Consider the following 20,325-nt stretch of genomic DNA (forward strand, 5'->3'; position numbering starts at 1 on the left):
AATGAAGTTATATGAAAGGGGAAACAAATTTACTTAATAACTCTCTCAAGAAACTCGATTAAACCTAGGAATAAAAAGGGAATTTAAATCTCTTGGGAAATAAGTTAGGGTTTTCGCTTAAGAAAAATGAAAAACTATGATTTTTTGTAATAATTGTTGGATGCCTTACAAGAAGGGGATTCCCCTCTATTTATATTATTTTCTTAGATTACATATTATGTACACTTTGCTAATGCTTCGAATTGAAATGAGGAAAATTTCTTCTTCCTATTCAGGTTGATCATGAGGCGACCTAGAAGGTCGACTTGTTGTTTTTGGACTGGGCCTTTCAATCTTGTTGGATCTTTGTCCAAAAGCCAGATTTGATGTTGGGCCAAATTTCCGGGTTGGATAACTGGTTTGCTTTTTGGTTTAGACCGGTATGTTGGGGGTGCCAATTCCCCCATCAACATTATAGTTTCCAATTTTTCAAAAAAACTGAGAACTGAAACTTAAACTTATAAAAATATTAGATAATGATCCGCCCGACGTGCGGGTTTAAAATTTTGTAAATAAAATTTAATTTAATAAAAATGTAATAAAATTTATTGTACATTATTTATAATTTTTTTTGCTATATACAAATCTTTTATGTATGTTACCATTAAAAGTATTTTTACACCTAGATATACTATATGTTACAAATATATTATTTACCATTAATAATCTCTGTTGTTATCTTGTATTTGTGTATTTATCTTTTTTTTTTATGCTACTTGCCCTGCAAATTAATAGAAATAATAATAACACCGTGAGAAATTTATTAATCCCAAAAACCTTAATTATTATGCATAAGAAACATAGTTAACACTTCAAAGTCAAATATTGCGTAGTATGCATTATGAAATTGAGAAACAAAACAAAATTCAAAGAAACAACGACGAAAACACGTGGGTTTATCTAGGAATTTTTTTCTATAGTTCTTTCGATTAGACACCAAACAAAATGCCTTCGAGACTTGTTCAAGAACAATGATGTGTCAAACAAAAGGCTAATAAAAACAAAGAAGAAAATTTTACCAAGAAAAACAAAGCTAGTCGAAATTATTTTGTTTGGTGAAAAATATGTAATCATCTATTTGCTTATATAGAGTGATGTTTTTACAATCCTTTTCCTTTTAGGATTAACAAAGTTTTTTTTTAATATAATAAGGTTACAATTATCTTATGCATCGTTTTACCAAGCTTGAAACTGTGATTTCTGATCGTTAAAATTGACACATGTCACGATCTAATAAGTTAATAATTTGGATATTTAATTGTTAAAACTGACACGTGTCACGATCTGATGAGTCTTTAACTTTGATCGCTGATCGTTAAAACTAACACGTGTCACGATCTGATGAGTCTTTAACTTTGATCGTTGATCGTTAAAACTAACACGTGTCACGATCTGGTGAGTTACTAACTTTGAGAACCAAGCTTTATATAATAAGATATAATACCATGTGCAATGGCGTCTATTTGAGCCGTCCCCCAGCATTTCTTGTTTAAAAATAAATAAAAAAAGGTCCAATAATGAAGAAACGTATCTTTAAACGGGACGTTTTACGTCCGTCTACTTGGACACGTGAAAGCTGGTGATTGGGAGAAGATTTTGTGTAGGGTTAACACAAAACACTTTGTCGAGAGAAAGTTCTCAAATTCTCTCTTCTATCTCGACGGCGACCCATTCCCGTCGTGTCGTTCTTCCTCTTTTCCGCCGGTTTCAAGCCGAAAACGATCTGCTGTGTCTCCCGAAGCTTGTCCGGCGGTTCAATCGTGCAAAATAAGGTTTGTCTTCTTCCTCCAATTTGAGATTTCGCTGATTTGCTTCAGGGTTATCGATTAGTCTCTGTGTGTATAGGGTTATCGAAATAAGGTTTGTCTCTGTGTATATGGTCTATGTGTCTGTGTGTATGGTCGATTAGTCTCTGTGTATAAGGTCGATTAGTCTCTGTGTATAGGGTTATCGAAATAAAGGTTTGTCTTATTTCGCTGATTTGCTTAAGGGTTATCGATTTGTTTTCTTCCTCCAATTTGAGATTTTGCTGATTTCGCTGATTTGCTTCAGGGTTAGTCTCTGTGTATAGATTGTCTCAATCGTTGTGTGTAGGATTATCGATTTAGCTATAGTTTATTCTCCGGTAGTAACTCAACAAAAGTAGTTGTAACTCATAAAAGCTCAGATTCAGATTTGGTAGTAACTCATACGAACTAGGTCATACGAACTAGGGAAAGAGACTAGTAATATCTTGTTAAATAGCCCGATTAATTGATATGCTTGATGTGTAATGTATACGAACTAGCTGTGTAATGTATACAAACTAGCTGGTCCTGGTTGGTGACATTTTGGTCTGGTTTGTTCATAGTTTCTTGTTTAGTCACATAAATTGAATGCTTTTGTGAAGTGTACTTGTCATAAATTGTGATTAGACTTTGGTTGTTAGGTCATTATGTTTTGTTACTTATTGCAAGTTATCTTTTAACCTATTAAACCCCAACCATCTTCTTTCTATTTCCATCATAAATCTCTTTCATTTTGTAATCCCTTCTCAGTTCTACTCGCGTCTCTTATCTAATCCCTTCTCTTCTCTACTCATTCTCTAAGATTCTTCATATGGATTCTACGAATCCCTTTTATCAGTCTTCTTCTTACTTAAACCTGCTTAACAGTCAAGAAGAAGGTGGTATAAATGAAAACTTTCGTTGGGAAAGTAATCCACCTTCTGGACAGAACAGCTCACAAATGCCTTCTCACAGCTCCCAACCTTCTGAGGCGCCAACTCTTTCTCAAAGGATGCCATTGTTTCAAATCAACAAAAGGGAGGAAGCTTCTGGCAAAGGATTAGCCGGTACTATGCTAACACTCCTCATGCTAGAAATGGTGGTGAACAGATGCTGGTGACACATTGCAAGCAGCGTTGGCACAAGATAAATGACCAAACTAACAAGTTCTGTGCGGCAATCGCAGCTGCAGAGAGACTGAACAGCTCTGGTCATGCTGAAAATGATATCTTAAAGAATGCACATGATATCTACTTCGCTGACCATAAGAAGAGGTTTAACCTTGAACATTGTTGGTGTTTGTTAAGGTTTGAGCAGAAATGGCTCAGCCTTAACACTATTAACACGCCTCCATCTCAGCCTGCGACAAAGAGGAAACCAACTGTTGAAGGTTCACAATCATCGAGCTGCAATGTTGAGGACTATGAGAAAAGGCCAGAAGGGATCAAGGCTGCGAAGGAAAAGAGGAACAATGCTCAGTCCACAAACATGAAGACTCTTGCTGAGTATAAGAGCATGTGGGATGTCAAGAAAGATGAATTGGCTGAAAAGGAGAAACTACAAAAGCTGGCCATCCTAGACACTCTCTTAGCCAAAAAGGAACCCTTGAATGCGAGTGAAGAAGTTATCATGAACAAGATAGTGTCCCAGTATTTCTGATATTAACTATGTGTTTGTTGTTTGTATTTCTTGCTTAATTTCTATGCATTGTATTTCCTGTTTGATTTGTATTTCATGTTCTAGTAACTCGGCTTTTGTATTCCATGTTTTAAACTGAATCTATAAAAGTCTATTTCATGTTCTAGTAACTCGACTTTTGTATTAACTCACATAATCAGATTGTGATTTCTTTTTAACATTTGTTCTATTAAGTCTAATCTGCTTCTTCTTGTTTATCTTCAGGTTAACTCAGAAATGGGCCAAGACTATAGCTACTCTCAGCCTGAGTCATCCGATCAGTATGATAGGTACTCAGAGGACACTGCGGAGAGAGAAATAGAAGCTTTGATTCTTATGGATGAAGCAGAGAGTATATTCATCAATGCTGAGTCGAGGCAATACCCACCTCAACCTGAGGTTGAGCATGGATTCCCCAAGGTATGCTATTGTGGTGCGCAGCCTATTCTATCCAACTGCTACAACAGAAGGTATGTGATTTTAGCTGTTCTGTTTTTAATGTTATTGAAGTAAAAGTTTCGCTATATATGATAACTCTGTTACTTATTGCAGGTTCTTCACATGTCCAAATGTCGATGATGGAGAAATGCATATTCACAAGTGGTGGGATGTGGCTGTAATGGAGGAGCTGAGAGACAGTGATAGACGATATGAAGTGATGGCTGAGAAGGTAGATTACTTAACCTTCTTCAATGACTTTGAATCAGACATCAATCAGGTTAGAGATCAGAGTTACGCAACTGAACAAAAGATGGTTATGTTAGATTATGTAGTTTCTGAGCTACTTAAGGAAAATAGGTTTAGAAATGTTACTGATTTGCTGGTTGTTGTTGTAATGGCTATTTTCATAGGTCTTCTAGGTATCTTGTTCATGTCTACTTAAATCAGATTGGAGACATTTAGTTAGGGTGTTCATGTAATGTAATTACTCGGATGTTCATGCTATGTCTTTTTAATGACTCTGCTTTTGTAATGGACTTTGTGTTTGTTTGGATAATCTAATTTTCTGTTTTGTAATGACTTTCTTTTTGCATTATGTACTTGTTGTTACACTCTCTCCTCACGGGTTGAGGCTCACGGGTTGTTACACTCTGTTTTGTAATGACTTTCTTTTTGCATTATGTACTATGTTTCTTGGCAGTATTTAATATCACGGGTTACACCATAATGCAACACCAATTTTTAATATCACGGGTTACACAATGAAGCTCACTAGTCTTCCATTATATATATGCAAACATATCAAAGCAACAAAACATTCACACCAAACAATATTAAAGCAACAAAACATTCACAAGTTATTTCTTCCTTTCTCTTTAATACAAGATATCTCTTTCTCCTCAATACAAGATCTCTCTTCCTTTCTCTTTTTTTTTTTTATTTGAAATGGGATCATCTTCAAACCATTATCACTACCAAGGAGATGATGGTGATAATTTTGATGCTTATTTACAAAATATTTATGATGTTTCGCATATTATTCCGGAACCAAAGGAGCCAAACGAAAGGATTTTTATCGAGAGAAACCGGGAAGAAGGCCACAATAATCTTTGCAATGATTATTTCAGTGACACTCCAACATTTCCAGAAAATTTATTTCGGCGACGGTTTCGCATGCACAAGCCATTGTTCATGCGTATTGTGCAACGTCTCTCTACCAAAATCAAATATTTCCGCCAAACCCAGGATGCAACCGGACGGGCTGGTCTATCACTTATACAAAAATGTACTGCAGCAATTCGTCAATTGGCATATGGTAGTTCGTCTGACAGTGTTGACGAGTATGTACGAATTGGTGCTTCAACAGCTCGAAAATGTTTGCACGAGTTTACCGCCGGCATCATCCAAGTGTTTGGAGATGAATACCTAAGACGTCCTACACCGGAGGACCTAGAAAGGCTACTCTATCAGAATGAACAGCGTGGATTTCTCGGGATGATTGGGAGCATTGACTGTATGCATTGGCGGTGGAAGAATTGTCCCACGGCCTGGAAAGGCATGTATTCACGATCAACCGGAAAACCGACAATCGTGTTGGAAGCGGTAGCTTCGTATGGCCTCTGGATATGGCATGCCTTTTTTGGAGCTCCAGGTACTATGAACGATCTTAATATTCTTGATCGATCTAATGTTTTTGATGACATAATAACCGGTCAAGCTCCGGAAGTCAACTTTGTTGTCAACGGAAGGGAGGACAATTTGGCGTACTATCTCACTGATGGTATTTATCTAAATTGGGCCACTTTTATTCAATCTATCCGACTTCCACAAGGTATGAAAAAATCTCCCTTTTCTAAAAAACAAGAAGCTGTTCGGAAAGATGTTGAGCGTACCTTTGGAGTCTTGCAAGCTAGATTCGCCGTTATTAAAAATCCATCTCGTTTATGGGATAAATACAAAATGACAAATGTTATAAGATCATGCATAATACTCCATAATATGATTGTCGAAGATGAACGACATACATACAGTTACCGAAACATTATTTCTGAATTTCAACACGGAGAACATTTGGATCAAACATATACCGTTGGTGCCGCCGGTGTGGGTTCAAATATCAGCACTACGATTACTCGTCAAACAAGACTTCGGGATAAACTAGCCCATGACCAACTAAAACATGATTTGATTGAGCATATTTGGACTAACTTTGGACATTTTCCGGATAATGAAGATTAAATTTAAAATTTCTATGAGTTGAATAAAATGTTTGTTTTTTACTTTTGATGTTTCTATGTTTTATGTTTTTTTGTTTTTAATGTCTTAATTGTATGTTTTTGTTTTTCAACTTTTTGTAACTTTGAAATTTTTAAATGTTTTCAATATTAATGTTATATGTTTTATTTTTATTAAATCTTTACTGTGAATTTACTTTTTAATTTAAATAATTAATGTTTAAACTTTCAAAGTATTATTATTTTATTCGGGGGACCAAATACAAATAGACACCAATGATCATACTAAAAATAAGAACCTTTCAAAATAATACTATTAAATTTGGGGGACCAAAAACCAGGGGACACCAATGTCCATGCTCTAAGATCTTTTACAAATAGACTTAGGGGGGGTGTATTGAACTTGATATTTCAGGAGATTTTGGAGTATTATTAAATATCCTGTTATTTAATTGGCGATTTTTAAAATCAACTAAAATCTCCTTTACAATAAAACGGAAGTACACAACATTGTTTTGTAAACTATATAATTTTAATAAGTTGGTTACAAATAGGTTATACATTAATGATAGATTAATTGGTTACAAATAGGTTATACCAAAAATTTTCAAGAGAATATTCTAAAGAATCATATCATCTAACTTACCATATTAATTTCCTTTGTTAAATTATTCATCAAATAAAATCTTTTGATATCTAACTTAACATATTAATTTGTTAATTATCATTATACTTCACCTCTCATTTTTATATATGAGTCTATTTTGTGAAACAAATAAATTATCATATTATTTATTATAATTAAAATATAGTTTTATTTCTGGATATACCATAAGTTGAATTTTTAAAAACAAATATAAATTGTTAAATCTATAAAATATTCAAGCTTCAATAATATTATTCTTTAGAAATAATACCTATTGAATTAAAAAATTTACTGAGTAACGGGTCAAAATTTGAATATTTCAATTCAAATTTACAAAATTATGTCTTATAATGACATTCAAGTCATAATGTAGAATATACATTGTTAAAATAACTTCACATATATAACCTAATACAACATATAGGTTATAATAAAACGGAAGTACACAACATTGTTTTGTAAACTATATAATTTTAATAAGTTGGTTACAAATAGGTTATACATTAATGATAGATTAATTGGTTACAAATAGGTTATACCAAAAAATTTCAAGAGAATATTCTAAAGAATCATATCATCTAACTTACCATATTAATTTCCTTTGTTAAATTATTCATCAAATAAAATCTTTTGATATCTAACTTAACATATTAATTTGTTAATTATCATTATACTTCACCTCTCATTTTTATATATGAGTCTATTTTGTGAAACAAATAAATTATCATATTATTTATTATAATTAAAATATAGTTTTATTTCTGGATATACCATAAGTTGAATTTTTAAAAACAAATATAAATTGTTCAATCTATAAAATATTCAAGCTTTAATAATATTATTCTTTAGAAATAATATCTATAGAATTAAAAAAATTACTGAGTAACATGTCAAAATTTGAATATTTCAATTCAAATTTACAAAATTATGTCTTATAATGACATTCAAGTCATAATGTAGAATATACATTGTTGAAATAACTTCACATATATAACCTAATACAACATATTAAAATTTTATTTTAAAATATAAAATATACAAAATTTTGTATTAAATAAAATTTAACCAGTGTTATAGCACGAGTACTTTTCTAGAATCAGTAACAATATAAAACTTACAAAATAGGTATATTTTTTCAAGTCATCATATTTAGCATATGATTTTATTGCATAATATTTTATCCAAATTTTTGTTTAAAAAACAATCACATAAATTATATTTTATATAAAAATTAAAATATAAATAAAATGAATTTCAATCCGTGCTATAGCACGGGTGTTAATCTAGTCCTATGTTATTGAATTTGAAATTTATAAAAATCATTTACAATCTCTTGTTATTCAATCAATAATTTATAATTCTCACCTCACCTCAAATCTACTACTGTTATTCAAAAAATCACATTTTTTTAAAAAGCTACAGAATGTGATTCTAGGAGATTTTTGTATCATTTTAGTTAAAACATATGACTTACAAAATCACACCTTTGAAGGTGAAACTTTGGAAAAAAAAATCTTTTAAAAGAGATCGACACCTACTTGAATTATTTTTATAAGAGCAACTCTCTTTCTCAGTCTTCTCTCTTTGATCCTAAACTGATTCGCTGGAAAACACAAAAAAAAAACATAATAAAAAGAAAAGCAAGAAGCGAAGAAGAAGCAAAGAAGCACTGATAAATCTTTGCAACTCAACAAATTCGTAGATTAGCTATGGCATCTTCGTCTTCGTTAGTCTCCAAATCGGACAATGAATTGGATGAAATGCTCGATCAGATGCTGACGAGACTCGCTCTTTGCGACGAATCCAAGCTCGAATCCCTAGTCTCTAACCTCCTTCCTCTTACCATATCTTCTTTGTCTTCTCAATCTCCCCTTGTTCATAACAGTGGGTTTTGATTTCAATTGTCAGGTTCTTGAGATATTGAGTCATGTTAACAAGAGAGTGAAGCATCAGCTTGAAATTGGTTTGCCTTTGTTGGCTTTATGGAAATTGTATACCGATCCTGCTGCTGCTCCTATGGTTAGGAACTTTGCTATCGTCTATGTTGAGATGGCTTTTGAAAGAGCTCCAGCAAAGGTTTGGTTCATCTTATTTGTTTTGTTTTTGGGTTTTACTTTTGGTTTTTGATATTGTGGAAATGAGAGGACTGATTTTACTGTTTTGTTTTAGTAGGAACGGGAGGAAATTGCACCTAATAGAGGATGTTTCGAGTGTAAGAATTACGAACAGGAGTATGAGAAGAATAGAGAATGAGATAGAATGATCAAGAGAGAATGAAAGAGAGAAAGAGAGAGCGGCTAGGTTAGAATAGGGGAGAAGGACAGATTCTCATTCCTTGAATAATAATGACCTAATTACAAACTATTTATAGGGATACAATGGAGTCTATATAAGGAAACTACTAGAATGTACATTTATAATCGTAAAAAGAACGGGTTTTTATATCCTATTAAGAACACGTTCTTATATCATAAGGAGAACACTTTCTTATAACACAAGGAGAACGCGTTCTTAGTGTGTTCATGTTCACACTCCCCCTCAAGCTTAACCATTTGGAACAGAGGTTAACCTTGAAACTATGAACACCCACCTCATTAAAAACCTTAGTATGGAAAACCCATTTGGGACAAAAACATACTAAGGGAAAAAGAGTATGGAGTCAATAGCTTAGGGTCTTCATCGGTGGCCTGGTTAGGTCCATAAGTCCAAGTTTAGAGTGTATATACTCGCAAACCTTGGGACTCGCGGCTTTGGTGAAGATGTCCGCCAGTTGTTCAGAACTCTTGGTGTGACATGGCAAGATAACTCCTAACTGAACTTGTTCTCTGACTTTGTGGCAGTCCACTTCTATGTGTTTCGTCCTTTCATGAAATACTGAGTTTGATGCAATGTGAATAGCGGCTTCATTGTCACAATGCATTGTGATCGGCTTTGGAGTCTCAATGCCTAGATCCTTCAAAAGAGCTTTGAGCCACATGAGTTCGGTTGTGAGCTTCCTCATTGCCCTGTATTCAGACTCTGCACTTGAGAGATACCACCTTTTGTTTCTTACTCTTCCAAGTGAAAAGATTTCCTCCAACAAACGTGCAATAACCAGATGTTGAGCGTCTATCTTCATGATCTCCAGCATAATCTGCATCACAGTATCCAACCAGCTCTGCATTTCCATTACATCCCATCCATATGCCTTGTCCTGGTGATCCTTTGAGATACTTGAGTATTCGGCTCACCATTTTCCAATGATGTACTGTTGGCTTATGCATATGTTGACTCACCTAGTTCACAGCAAAGCATATCTCAGGTCGAGTTATGGTGAGATAAATAAGCTTACCTACCAACCGTCAATACTGTTTTACATCTTCGAAAGGAGCATCATTTAGCTCCCCCTTACGACCAGCCTTGTAGTCTTCTTCAAGTGGAGTTTCAACTGGTTTTGATCCAAGTTTACCTGCCTCATTCAAAAGATCAAGTGTGTACTTTCTTTGTGACAAGAAGAGTCCTTCTTCAGAATGGCAAACTTCTATCCCAAGAAAGTACTTTAGTTCTCCAAGATCTTTGATATCAAAAACTGATTTAAGATAGAGTTTGGTATCTTGAATACCTACCTTGTCATTCCCGGAGATGATAATATCATCAACATATATAAGAATGACTATAATACCTCTTTGGCTTGGATAAGTGAAAAGAGTGTGATCAGCTTCTGATCTTCTAAATCCTTTTTCCATCAATGTTGAGCTGAGTTTATGATACCAAGCTCTTGGTGATTGTTTCAACCCATATATTGCTTTCTTTAATTTAAACACCTTTCCCGGACCAATAGTGTCTCCAAGTCCTGGTGGTGGTCTCATATAGACTTCATATTCTAGTTCTCCTTGTAAGAACGCGTTCTTCACATCCATCTGCCACAATTCCCAAGATAGATTAGTAGCTAATGAGAGCACTACTCTTACCGTGTGAAGCTTGGCCACTGGAATGAATGTGTCACAATAGTCTTCTCCATAATTTTGAGTGAACCCTCTTGCTACAAGCCTAGCTTTATATCGTTCTATCTCCCTATTACTCTTATACTTTATAGTGAATATCCATCGAGATGTCACAGCTTTCTTCCGTTTTGGTAAATCAGCTTCATACCATGTGTGATTCTTCACCATTGCATTAGTCTCATCTCCGACCGCATCACGCCAAACTCTATGTTCTTTAGCTTTCTCATAACTTTGTGAAATCCAATGCTGATCAATTTGAGTGAGAAACACTTGATGCTCAACAGGAAAATGTGCCAGAGTGCATACAACTTGTATAGGGTGAGCACCGCCTGACTATTGTAGAAGATGAGAGGATTTTTCCAGTTCTTAGGAGCAGACTTGAGTCTTTCACTTCGTCGGAGGGGAATAACTTCAGTAGCCTCATCCTCTGTAACCTCAACCTCTGTAATAACTTCAGTAGCCTCATCCTCTGTAGCCTCAACCTGAGTCGGGTGTTCTTCCACATGATCTTCTTCCTCTAATGTAGGTTCTTCTCCCCCGGAAGCAAGATCATCCTCCTCGGATACACGTTCTTCACCTAGAGAGTTCAGTTCATCTTCAGCTTTATCATAATCATCTGCTTCTTGACTAGAGAAGAACAAGGTTGATGTTGATTATTCGCAACTCCAAGCTTTTCAAGAAGAATGCGGAGATTGTCTGCTCTATCTGATGAAGAGTAGGGAAGATCTTTCAAATCCTCCCAATTACTTGTATCATAGAATCCCTTAGATTCTAAGAACTTGACATCTCTTGAGACCAGAACCCTCCTAGCTTCAGGTTCATAACACTTATATCCCTTTTGAGTAGTCGAGTAGCCAATAAACATGCTCTTGACACTCTTAGCGTCAAGCTTGTCACGCTGCTCACCTGGTTTTAAGACATAACACACACACATCCAAATACACGTACGTGATTGATAGATGGTTTAATTTTGTTAAGTACTTCAAATGGAGAGATGTCACTCAGTATTTTTGTTGGAGTTCGATTGATCAAGTAGCATGCTGTTACAACAGCATCTCCCCAGAACTTCTTTGGTACATTTGTGTGGAACATCATAGATCGAGCAACCTCCATAAGATGTCTATTCTTCCTTTCATCTATGCCATTTTGTTGGGGTGTATAAAGACAACTTGTTTGGTGAACAATCCCATGTTTGGCCAAATGATGTTTGAACGCATGACTTGTATACTCCCCACCATTATCTGATCTCAAAATTTTAATCTTGGCATTATAATGGTTAGTCACATAGTTTTGAAAGTTTGTAAAAGCATCAAGAACTCTATCCTTAGAAGGAAGCAAGGTTAGCCAAGTATGTTTTGATTTTTCATCAATAAAAGTAACAAAATATTTCTGATTTTCACGAGATAAGCAAGGTGAAGTCCAAACATCAGAATGAATTAAGTCAAAACAATGCTCATATATAGTTGAGGACTTAGGAAAAACAGTTTTTCAATGTTTACCAAGGATGCAAGCTTCACAATAATTATTCTTAAACGAAATACTAGGCAACAAAAGTTCCAAAGCACGAAAATGGGGATGACCAAGTCTAGCATGTCACACTGAACTATTAGCCTTATCAATTATTGATTTAAAACACGAAGAAAGGGAAGTAGATAGGTTTGAATCCTCAAGCACATAAAGATCATCTTTAGTGGTTCCTTTGCCAAGCACTATACTTGTTTTAATATCCTGAAAATAAACATCATTAGGGCCAAATATTGCATAACAATTAAGATCATTAGTCGCTCTTTTAACTGATAACAAATTAGAGGTGAAGCTAGGCATATAAAAAGCTTTAGAGGTTTTCTCATACAAGTTTAAGTTCCCTATTCCTTCAATAGGTATTTTATCTCCATTGGCTATGATCACATTTCCTAAAGCCGGTTTTATATCTCTAATTAGCTTAGAATCACTAATCATATGGTGAGAGGCTCCAGAATCAACAATAAGAGGTTTCATAGCATTGAGAGTAAGGTAGGCGTTACCAGAAGACTCTTTCAGAGCCTTGATGAGTGCATCGAGATCAGATTTTCTCACCAACTCCGAGGAGGCTGCTAACGCTGATCCGTTTCCTTCAGTGATTAGAGGAACCGTCAGAGCTTGTCCTTCACCATATCCACTCGCTTGATTCGCTCTTGGATTCGTTCCTCTCGGGCGAAGATGTGGATGAAGAGCCCAACATTTCTCCTTAAGATGTCCAGGCTTCTTGCAATGATCACATATGAACCGGTTCTTTCCATCATTTCTATAGTAGCCCTTGTTTGCAACAGCTACCTCTCCTTTGTTGGATGTGATAAGATCACCTTTTGCTCCAAACAAACCAATGGAACCATGCTCCTTTTGAATTTGATTGCACACATCATCAAGACTTGGAACCATGCTCTGATACCACTTGTCAGAACGAAGAATATGCTTGATGAGATCATTGTATGACGAATTCAATGTCAAGAGCAAGCCAAACACCTTGTCTTGTTCACGACATTCATTTAGAACCACTGGCTCCACCGAGTTAGGCCTTAACATTTCCAACTCTGCCCAAAGAGATCTGAACTTCCCAAAGTGTTTAGTAAACTCCATGTCTTCCTGGTTGAGATTGTTAATTGCTCTATTTACCTCAAACACACGACTCAGATTGGAGACATTACCAAACACATTTTGTAGGGTATCCCAAAGATCCTTAGCTGTCTCACAATATGAGTAAGACTCAAGAATTGGAGCATCCAAGGAATTTTGGATGAAGGCTAAAACACTTTGGTTCTCTTGGAACCATTTGTCGTTGTCACACACAACGGTCTCCTTTCCTTCTTGTTTGGTCGTCGTCTCCTTCACAGCTTCATTGCTCTCAATGTGCTTCCAGAGCCCGCGACCGCACAGTGCTGTCTTTGTGGTTCTTGCCCATAGCAAGTAGTTTCCACCTTTGAGTGTAACAGGGATGATTAGGGTTTTGCTGAGATCCATGATGATATTCTGGTGCGGAAGATGATAATTTGAGAATAAACACAATAGGAGCGTTGCTGCTCTGATACCATGTAAGAATTACGAACAGGAGTATGAGAAGAATAGAAAATAAGATAGAATGATCAAGAGAGAATGAAAGAGAGAAAGAGAGAGAGCGGCTAGGTTAGAATCAGGGAAAAGGAGAGATTCTCATTCCTTGAATAATAATGACCTAATTACAAACTATTTATAGAGATACAATGGAGTCTATATAAGGAAACTACTAGAATGTACATTTACAATCGTAAGAAGAACGGGTTCTTATATTCTAAGAATAACACATTCTTATATCATAAGGAGAACACGTTCTTATAACACAAGGAAAACACGTTCTTAGTGTGTTAATGTTCACACCGAGTAGGGAGAAGGATCCGAAGCATCATGAGGGTTTGTCTACTCGTCTTGGTATTTGTGACCCTTATAAGGAACCAAAGCTAGATTTTAGTTTTCAGAATGTGGAATAGAGGTTCTGTTCTTTTTGGCCACTATACAAGAAATTGTTACATTATTAGTAGTTTCAACCCCTGTTTCAAAAATCGGCCGATTTGACCGATTCCACGCCGTGTAATCGCTAGGCAGCAAGAAGCCGCCATGATTATACTCAAATCGGAATGAAAATCGGATCAAAAAAAGAAATCTCATTTTTGAGTTGATTTTCCACTTAAATATGATGTTAAGTATGTAGATCTACTATTTCTACGTCATAACCAGATAAAAAGATAATGAAATCTGTAAAAATTGAGTTTAAAAAAATCAGCTGCCTTAGATTAGGGTTTTACAGTCTGTAAATCGTATGTGGAGAAGATGACTGACAAATTATCATTTTGCCTCTTATTATTAAAAGAGGTAAAATGGACAAAAATGCATTATCAGAGAATTGAACTCGTCATCTAAAGGGTTCTTAGCAAGCCTTGAACCAATTGAGCTGTCAAATACTTCAATAATATTTTGGTACAACCGATATATAAGTATAACTATTAGATATTTTATTATTTATCACATATAATAATAAAAACTCCTAAAACTCGTTCTGATTAATCCCCGACTTATATCCGATTTTCTGATTAATTGCTAGGCACTCGCTCACCGCCCGACTAACGCCTAGCGATTTTTAAAACAGGGGTTTCAACTAATCATTTTATTCTGTTAAGACAGGGTGATGGGTATTATTGATGAAGTGGAATCCTCGTTTGACTTTGATGAGTTCGTTAAGTCTCGCCGGCCAAACCATATAAAATCTTATCACTCAGGACATGATATCAGTAAGAACATCACAACAGGATTGGTTAAGACTCATGTCAATGTATGTCACTGCGATTGTGTTTAAATCATAGATATAATTTGACTAGCAGCGTTGTCTCCCTGAATTTTAACAACTGTTCTGCATGCCGCCCGGGCTGCCTCAAGAGATCATTCTAAAAATTGCTATTAAGGTGGTCTCTCAGCTCCTCCTTTAGTGTGAAATTGGATATCTATTCTATGACCACTTTTTACATCTTTTTTTTTCTTTAGTTGTTCGAATTGTTATGCATTGACAAAGACAATATGTTTGCTTTAGTTTGTCTTCATGCCCTTTTTTGTGTGATCCTTTTGAATTTTTTTCTCTATTTGATGGGGTTCTTCCGTTTATGTGGTTAGTGCTGCATATAGTGCTAGTCTTAAATGTTCTATGTAGGGAACCATATCTGGTGATCTACACTATTATAAAACGTAAGAGAAGACCATTGGCAGCTTTATTAGTGGTTTCACTTGGATAGATGACAATTTTCAAAATCTATAAGCTTGTTCCTATTAGTCCTCCTTGGGATGTTCAGTTACAATATTGCTCCAATCTCAAAGGTAAGACAAATTTGTTTATATTCATTCTCTAGTCTTTTTGTGATATATGTTTTGCAGGTGGATCTCTACTTGCTTTCTCAGGCAGCTTTCCCAACAGGGAGGATTGTATTTCAAAAACTTGATATGGGTTACAGAGACAAAGAGAAAACATGTCTTCTTAATCAAAGTATGAAAGAACATGGCCAATGTTTATTTTAAGTGTGCAAAAAGCTTACTGGATTTATAATTAACCAACCGCATTTGATTATGTTAGTTGCTCCTTTTTTTTTTTTTTTGAAAATATCAAAATCACCTAAAATTCAATAATCAAAGCTTAACAAATCTTGCTAAATCCAAAATACCAAATTTTAATAATCAAATCTTCTAAAATTACACTCAAATCTCTCAAAATATCAAAATATTAAAATCCCAGTAATCTTCTAAAATATCAAGTTCAATGCACCCTTAATTAACTTTTTATACACTGAACTGCTTCCGAGTTCCCAGATACAGTAAGTTTATTGATTCTTATTACTTTTTCTTATATTTAAGACATGCACATTGGAAGTTGAGGACTTCACTTAATGGTGAAATTAGACCAAACTTAATACTCGAGGCATTTCTGGAGAATCAAGGAAAGTCCACATAAACTGAGAACATAAAAAAAAAAAAAAAAAAAAAAAGTAGCTAATATGTTATAATTCCCAAATGCACCACCCACCACCTGTTTAAAGATGACTCCACCAACTTTCAGTTTTTGTCATTTAAAGTTTTAAATGAAAGACACAGATGCCTATAATAATATCTAATACTAAAAATGACATCACGACAGCAGATATGAAAATAGAACAGATCTTCTCCAAGAATCAAGATCATCATTCCTTGCGTATCTTCTTTATTCTTCTTTTCGTCTTTAACTTGGAATCCGAAAACTTAAGTGGAGTCGGTAAGGTCGCAACTAAAGTTGACTTCTCCCACGACAATTTGCAGCCAAGACTGACAAGGTGTTTCCTCAGGTCGATAGCGCTCATCCTCAGATCTTGAGCTATGTCCTCTGGATCGGTCTTGAAATTATCGACATGTAGAGAGAGCACAAGAACATAGCTTATCAGAAGGTTGGTCTTGTCAACAGTTATCTCATTTGTCCTCGGAAAAGGATCCTTGAACAAGCTGAAACATTTCTGACGGATGATTCCTGGGAACTCATGGCCGTTAGCAGAATCGAGACCAACCGTTGAGTTCATGTCCTTGAATTTAACCAGATAGGTGAGGAGCGATAAGGCAGCAGAAAGCATCTTCTTCTCGGAATCAACCTGCAAACAGAACAAAATGAAACCAAGGCGTAAAGAATCTGAGCTATGGATGCAACTAGGATGATCAAATTAACGAGCTAGATACTAGCACAAAGTCTCTCTTTGAATAGAGCAAACAAAGACGAAAAGGCGAAAGTGGTGCAAGTCAACAAGATGACCAATGTATATTGTAAAAAGTAATCAAGTGTTACCTCGATATTTCGCAACTTGTGCAATCTGTTGCGGACAAATACAGGGTAAGCACTGATGATTGCTGCTGCTACGGATTCCTGTTGGAGAAGGAGGTAAATATCTTGAAGGGCTTCCCGTTCATCCTCATCGATGATTTTATCTAAAGGATAAGCTTTAGGAGGAGTAGTTGCAGAGGCATCATAAGGAGGAATGTTGCGGGCAACAATAGAACTGGTGCTTGTGTCCTGCATAGAGAGACACATTATCATTTACAAAGTATACATTACAATCCTTTTACGAGTCTCAATAAAACAAATACCAATACGCAACATTGCATACCATATAGCCGTTCATGAGATGCAAGCAAAGGACTAAAGTAGTGCTATGGATATCTCAGCAATAATACCAGTACGAATGACTGATACGATAGAGTAGGAAACAAGCTAGACAAAGAAAAGATGTAAAGATAGAGTGGCATAGCGATAATAGTAGTAGTAAGATGCGAGCTTTAAGAAATTAAACTAAAGCTTTAAGAAATATACAAATGATAACAGTAAGACTGACTGATACATTTGGAAACAAGCCAAGCATAGAAACGATGTAAAGAAACAGTAGGAAACAAGCCAGGCATAGAAAATATGTCAAGATAAAGTGGCACACCTGAGGCCCACTTCCTGAAGCTTCTGCTTCTTCTTCTGTTTCTTGACCTATTACATATGGCTCCAATCGGATACACTGCAAGTAAAAAACCCAGAACACTCAGAACTTACAAAAAAAAAAATCTAACACAAACCAAATCCAAAACATTTGTTTTTTCTCCAATTCACAACCCATACAGGACACTGGGAAAACATTGAAAATCTAGCCAACCCTAAACACTGAAACATTCTTACTAGCCACAAAAGAAAGCAATTAATCAACAAAACACAAATCAGCAAGAGAGAAGAGACCAGAGAGTGTCAACCTTGTTGGCAGCAACCGGAAAGATTCGGATTGTCTTGGCCTCTCGATTTACCACGCCAAGTGCGTACGCAGTATTCGTTTCCACCGCAGTCTCGCCGGAGTAGCTAGTGCCCTTGAAGTACACGTTTGCACCTGGCGGGCGTACCACAACCTGAAACTTCTCCTTGGGCTCATCCCTATGCGTGTAAACGGTAACCTCCGGGGTCTCATGTACTCGCTCGCCTGTTTCAGGATCGACCTCAAGAGGATCGTAGCTGGTGCTGAAATATGCCACGATAGGAGACATCCTATCGGGTCTCTCGCGGATCTGCTTGACTCTGAGCCTTATCTTCTTTCTCTCTTCGACATGATCTGTGGACTGGTTGTTAGCTCCGGACTCCTGACTATGGAGGTGTTCGTCTCCCATGGTTTCCTCAAAAAGTGGAAAAACTATACATATATAAATCAAAATCGAAACATCAATCGAGAAGTACAGTTGTGGGAATCGCTAATCAAGTTTTGTATACAAAATAAAGAAAGACAAAAAAAAAAAAAAAAGGAGAACATGAGAGAACTTACTGTGTGATCTTGGAGACACGACAGAGGAACTGCGGAGACTGTAAAAAAAGAGAGGAAAGTATATAAATACCGGACTTGAGTGGAGTGGAGTGCGTCGAAAACCCTAATTTAATAATCTCAAGTGGTTAAAATTCCTTTTTTTTTTCTTTTTTTTTTCAATGGTTTGGCATAAAACTCACAAAATCTTTATATACTTATTTAAACAATATTATAACAAAATACACCTATTATCTTATGGTATATTATACAAAATATCACTATATTTTTATACAAAAATAACTTATAAAAAAAGAAATTATATAATTGTAACAATGTAATATTATCCCACTTGAATAGCAGTTAAAGTAGTTTCAATTAAGTTATAGTTATAACAATCTTTTTATTCTCTAACTTACATATAGCTAGAGATTAACATTTTATAATTATATTATATAAGATCAATGTATGATCAGCGCCAACAATTTCTTATAGTCAGCGTCAGCAATTTATTTTGTAATTTAAGTCAAAAGCTAATTACTACTCCTATTGGACACCAACAGTACCAAATACAAAATGAAGTATAAACTGTGCGGCCAAGGGCATAAAAACATTAATGATAAATGAGATGTATCAAAAAAAAAAATGAGATGTATACTTGTTTAAGCAATATTGTTAGAAATAAATTAGTTGCCAAATAATTATAGTATATAGTTGTAATAAAAAAAAACAGCACAAACAATTAGTTTTGTTATTTCTCCGTGCTGCAGCATCTCTACTATTAAAACAAAAGTCATTTATAAAACTAATTTTAGTTTTGTAAAAAATTACATCCAAATGTTATTGGAGTTATGACAATTTTTTTTAAAGGATAAAAACGAAATTTATATAAAAATATATGATCATGATCAAAAAGGAATAAAACCGTGAGTATTTAATGTTTTAAATGGAGAGAATATCGGCATATAACTGTTTTCCTTTTTAGAAACCGTAATCAAATTAATTATTTCTAAATTTTCTTATTTTAGAAATTTTAGGAAACAATAACAAAATATTTAATTCCTAAAACCGAATTTAGATAACATAATATTCCCTATAAATATAATATTATACACATCCGATTACTTCATATTTTTTTTTCTGAATTAAATTATGGCTAGGTATAGGATCCGTTCGTTGCACGAGAGTATCCCTATTAAAATTTAATTTTATATAATTCGATATTTGTTATAAATAAGAGGTTTAGGGAATTATTCTCTTGTATTATTCTATCCCATAGGATATAACATATATATAGTGATACAACTTTAGGATTTAGGGTTTACACTAATGGGCCGATAATAGGCATCCACATAATACAATATATTCATAACACTCCCCCTTGGATGACCATTATAAAAATGTAGTCCCAAATGCGCATATGAGATGTTGCCTCGTTAAAAACCTTACCAGGAAAACCGAATGGAAAAAACCATGGTTAAGGGAAAAAGAGTGCAGCGCGCTTTTACTCCCCCTCATGAGTACATCACTTGAAATCTTCGAGATGACCAATCCAATATGATGAAGTATCTTCTTAAAAGTAGTGATTGGAAACGCCTTGCTAAATGGTTCGCCAAATCTTCACTTGAACGAATCTGTAGTAAATGTGTATCGCCATTCTTCTATTGGTCATGGGTCTCGCAAGTGACTTATCTTTACCATTAT

General features: G+C 35.1%; 2 protein-coding genes across 3 annotated transcripts; one reads left to right on the top strand and one right to left on the bottom strand.

The window, feature by feature from the left end:
• Positions 1 to 3,719: 3,719 nt before the first annotated feature.
• LOC147950407 (uncharacterized) lies at positions 3,720 to 4,365 on the top strand. Its single transcript, XM_087513242.1, has 2 exons — positions 3,720 to 3,952; positions 4,035 to 4,365. The coding sequence occupies exons 1-2, from the start codon at positions 3,720 to 3,722 to the stop codon at positions 4,363 to 4,365; spliced, it is 564 nt and encodes a 187-aa protein (XP_087369368.1).
• Positions 4,366 to 16,259: 11,894 nt separating this feature from the next.
• Positions 16,260 to 18,805, bottom strand: LOC147950408 (uncharacterized). 2 transcript variants are annotated; one of them, XM_087463072.1, is made up of 5 exons: positions 18,646 to 18,805; positions 18,089 to 18,516; positions 17,785 to 17,859; positions 17,145 to 17,369; positions 16,260 to 16,953 (listed from the first exon to the last, which is right to left on the bottom strand). In XM_087463072.1, the coding sequence occupies exons 2-5, from the start codon at positions 18,491 to 18,493 to the stop codon at positions 16,516 to 16,518; spliced, it is 1,143 nt and encodes a 380-aa protein (XP_087319198.1). In that variant the 5' UTR covers positions 18,494 to 18,516; positions 18,646 to 18,805; the 3' UTR covers positions 16,260 to 16,515. The 2 variants fall into 2 exon arrangements, with proteins under 2 accessions (XP_087319198.1, XP_087319201.1); XM_087463075.1 differs by having other exon boundaries at positions 18,089 to 18,499; positions 18,646 to 18,724.
• Positions 18,806 to 20,325: the final 1,520 nt, after the last annotated feature.

This window comes from Camelina sativa, chromosome 1, assembly GCF_030686135.1.
Source record: "Camelina sativa cultivar CO46 ecotype springtype chromosome 1, ASM3068613v1".
In the NCBI taxonomy this organism is placed as follows: domain Eukaryota; kingdom Viridiplantae; phylum Streptophyta; class Magnoliopsida; order Brassicales; family Brassicaceae; genus Camelina; species Camelina sativa.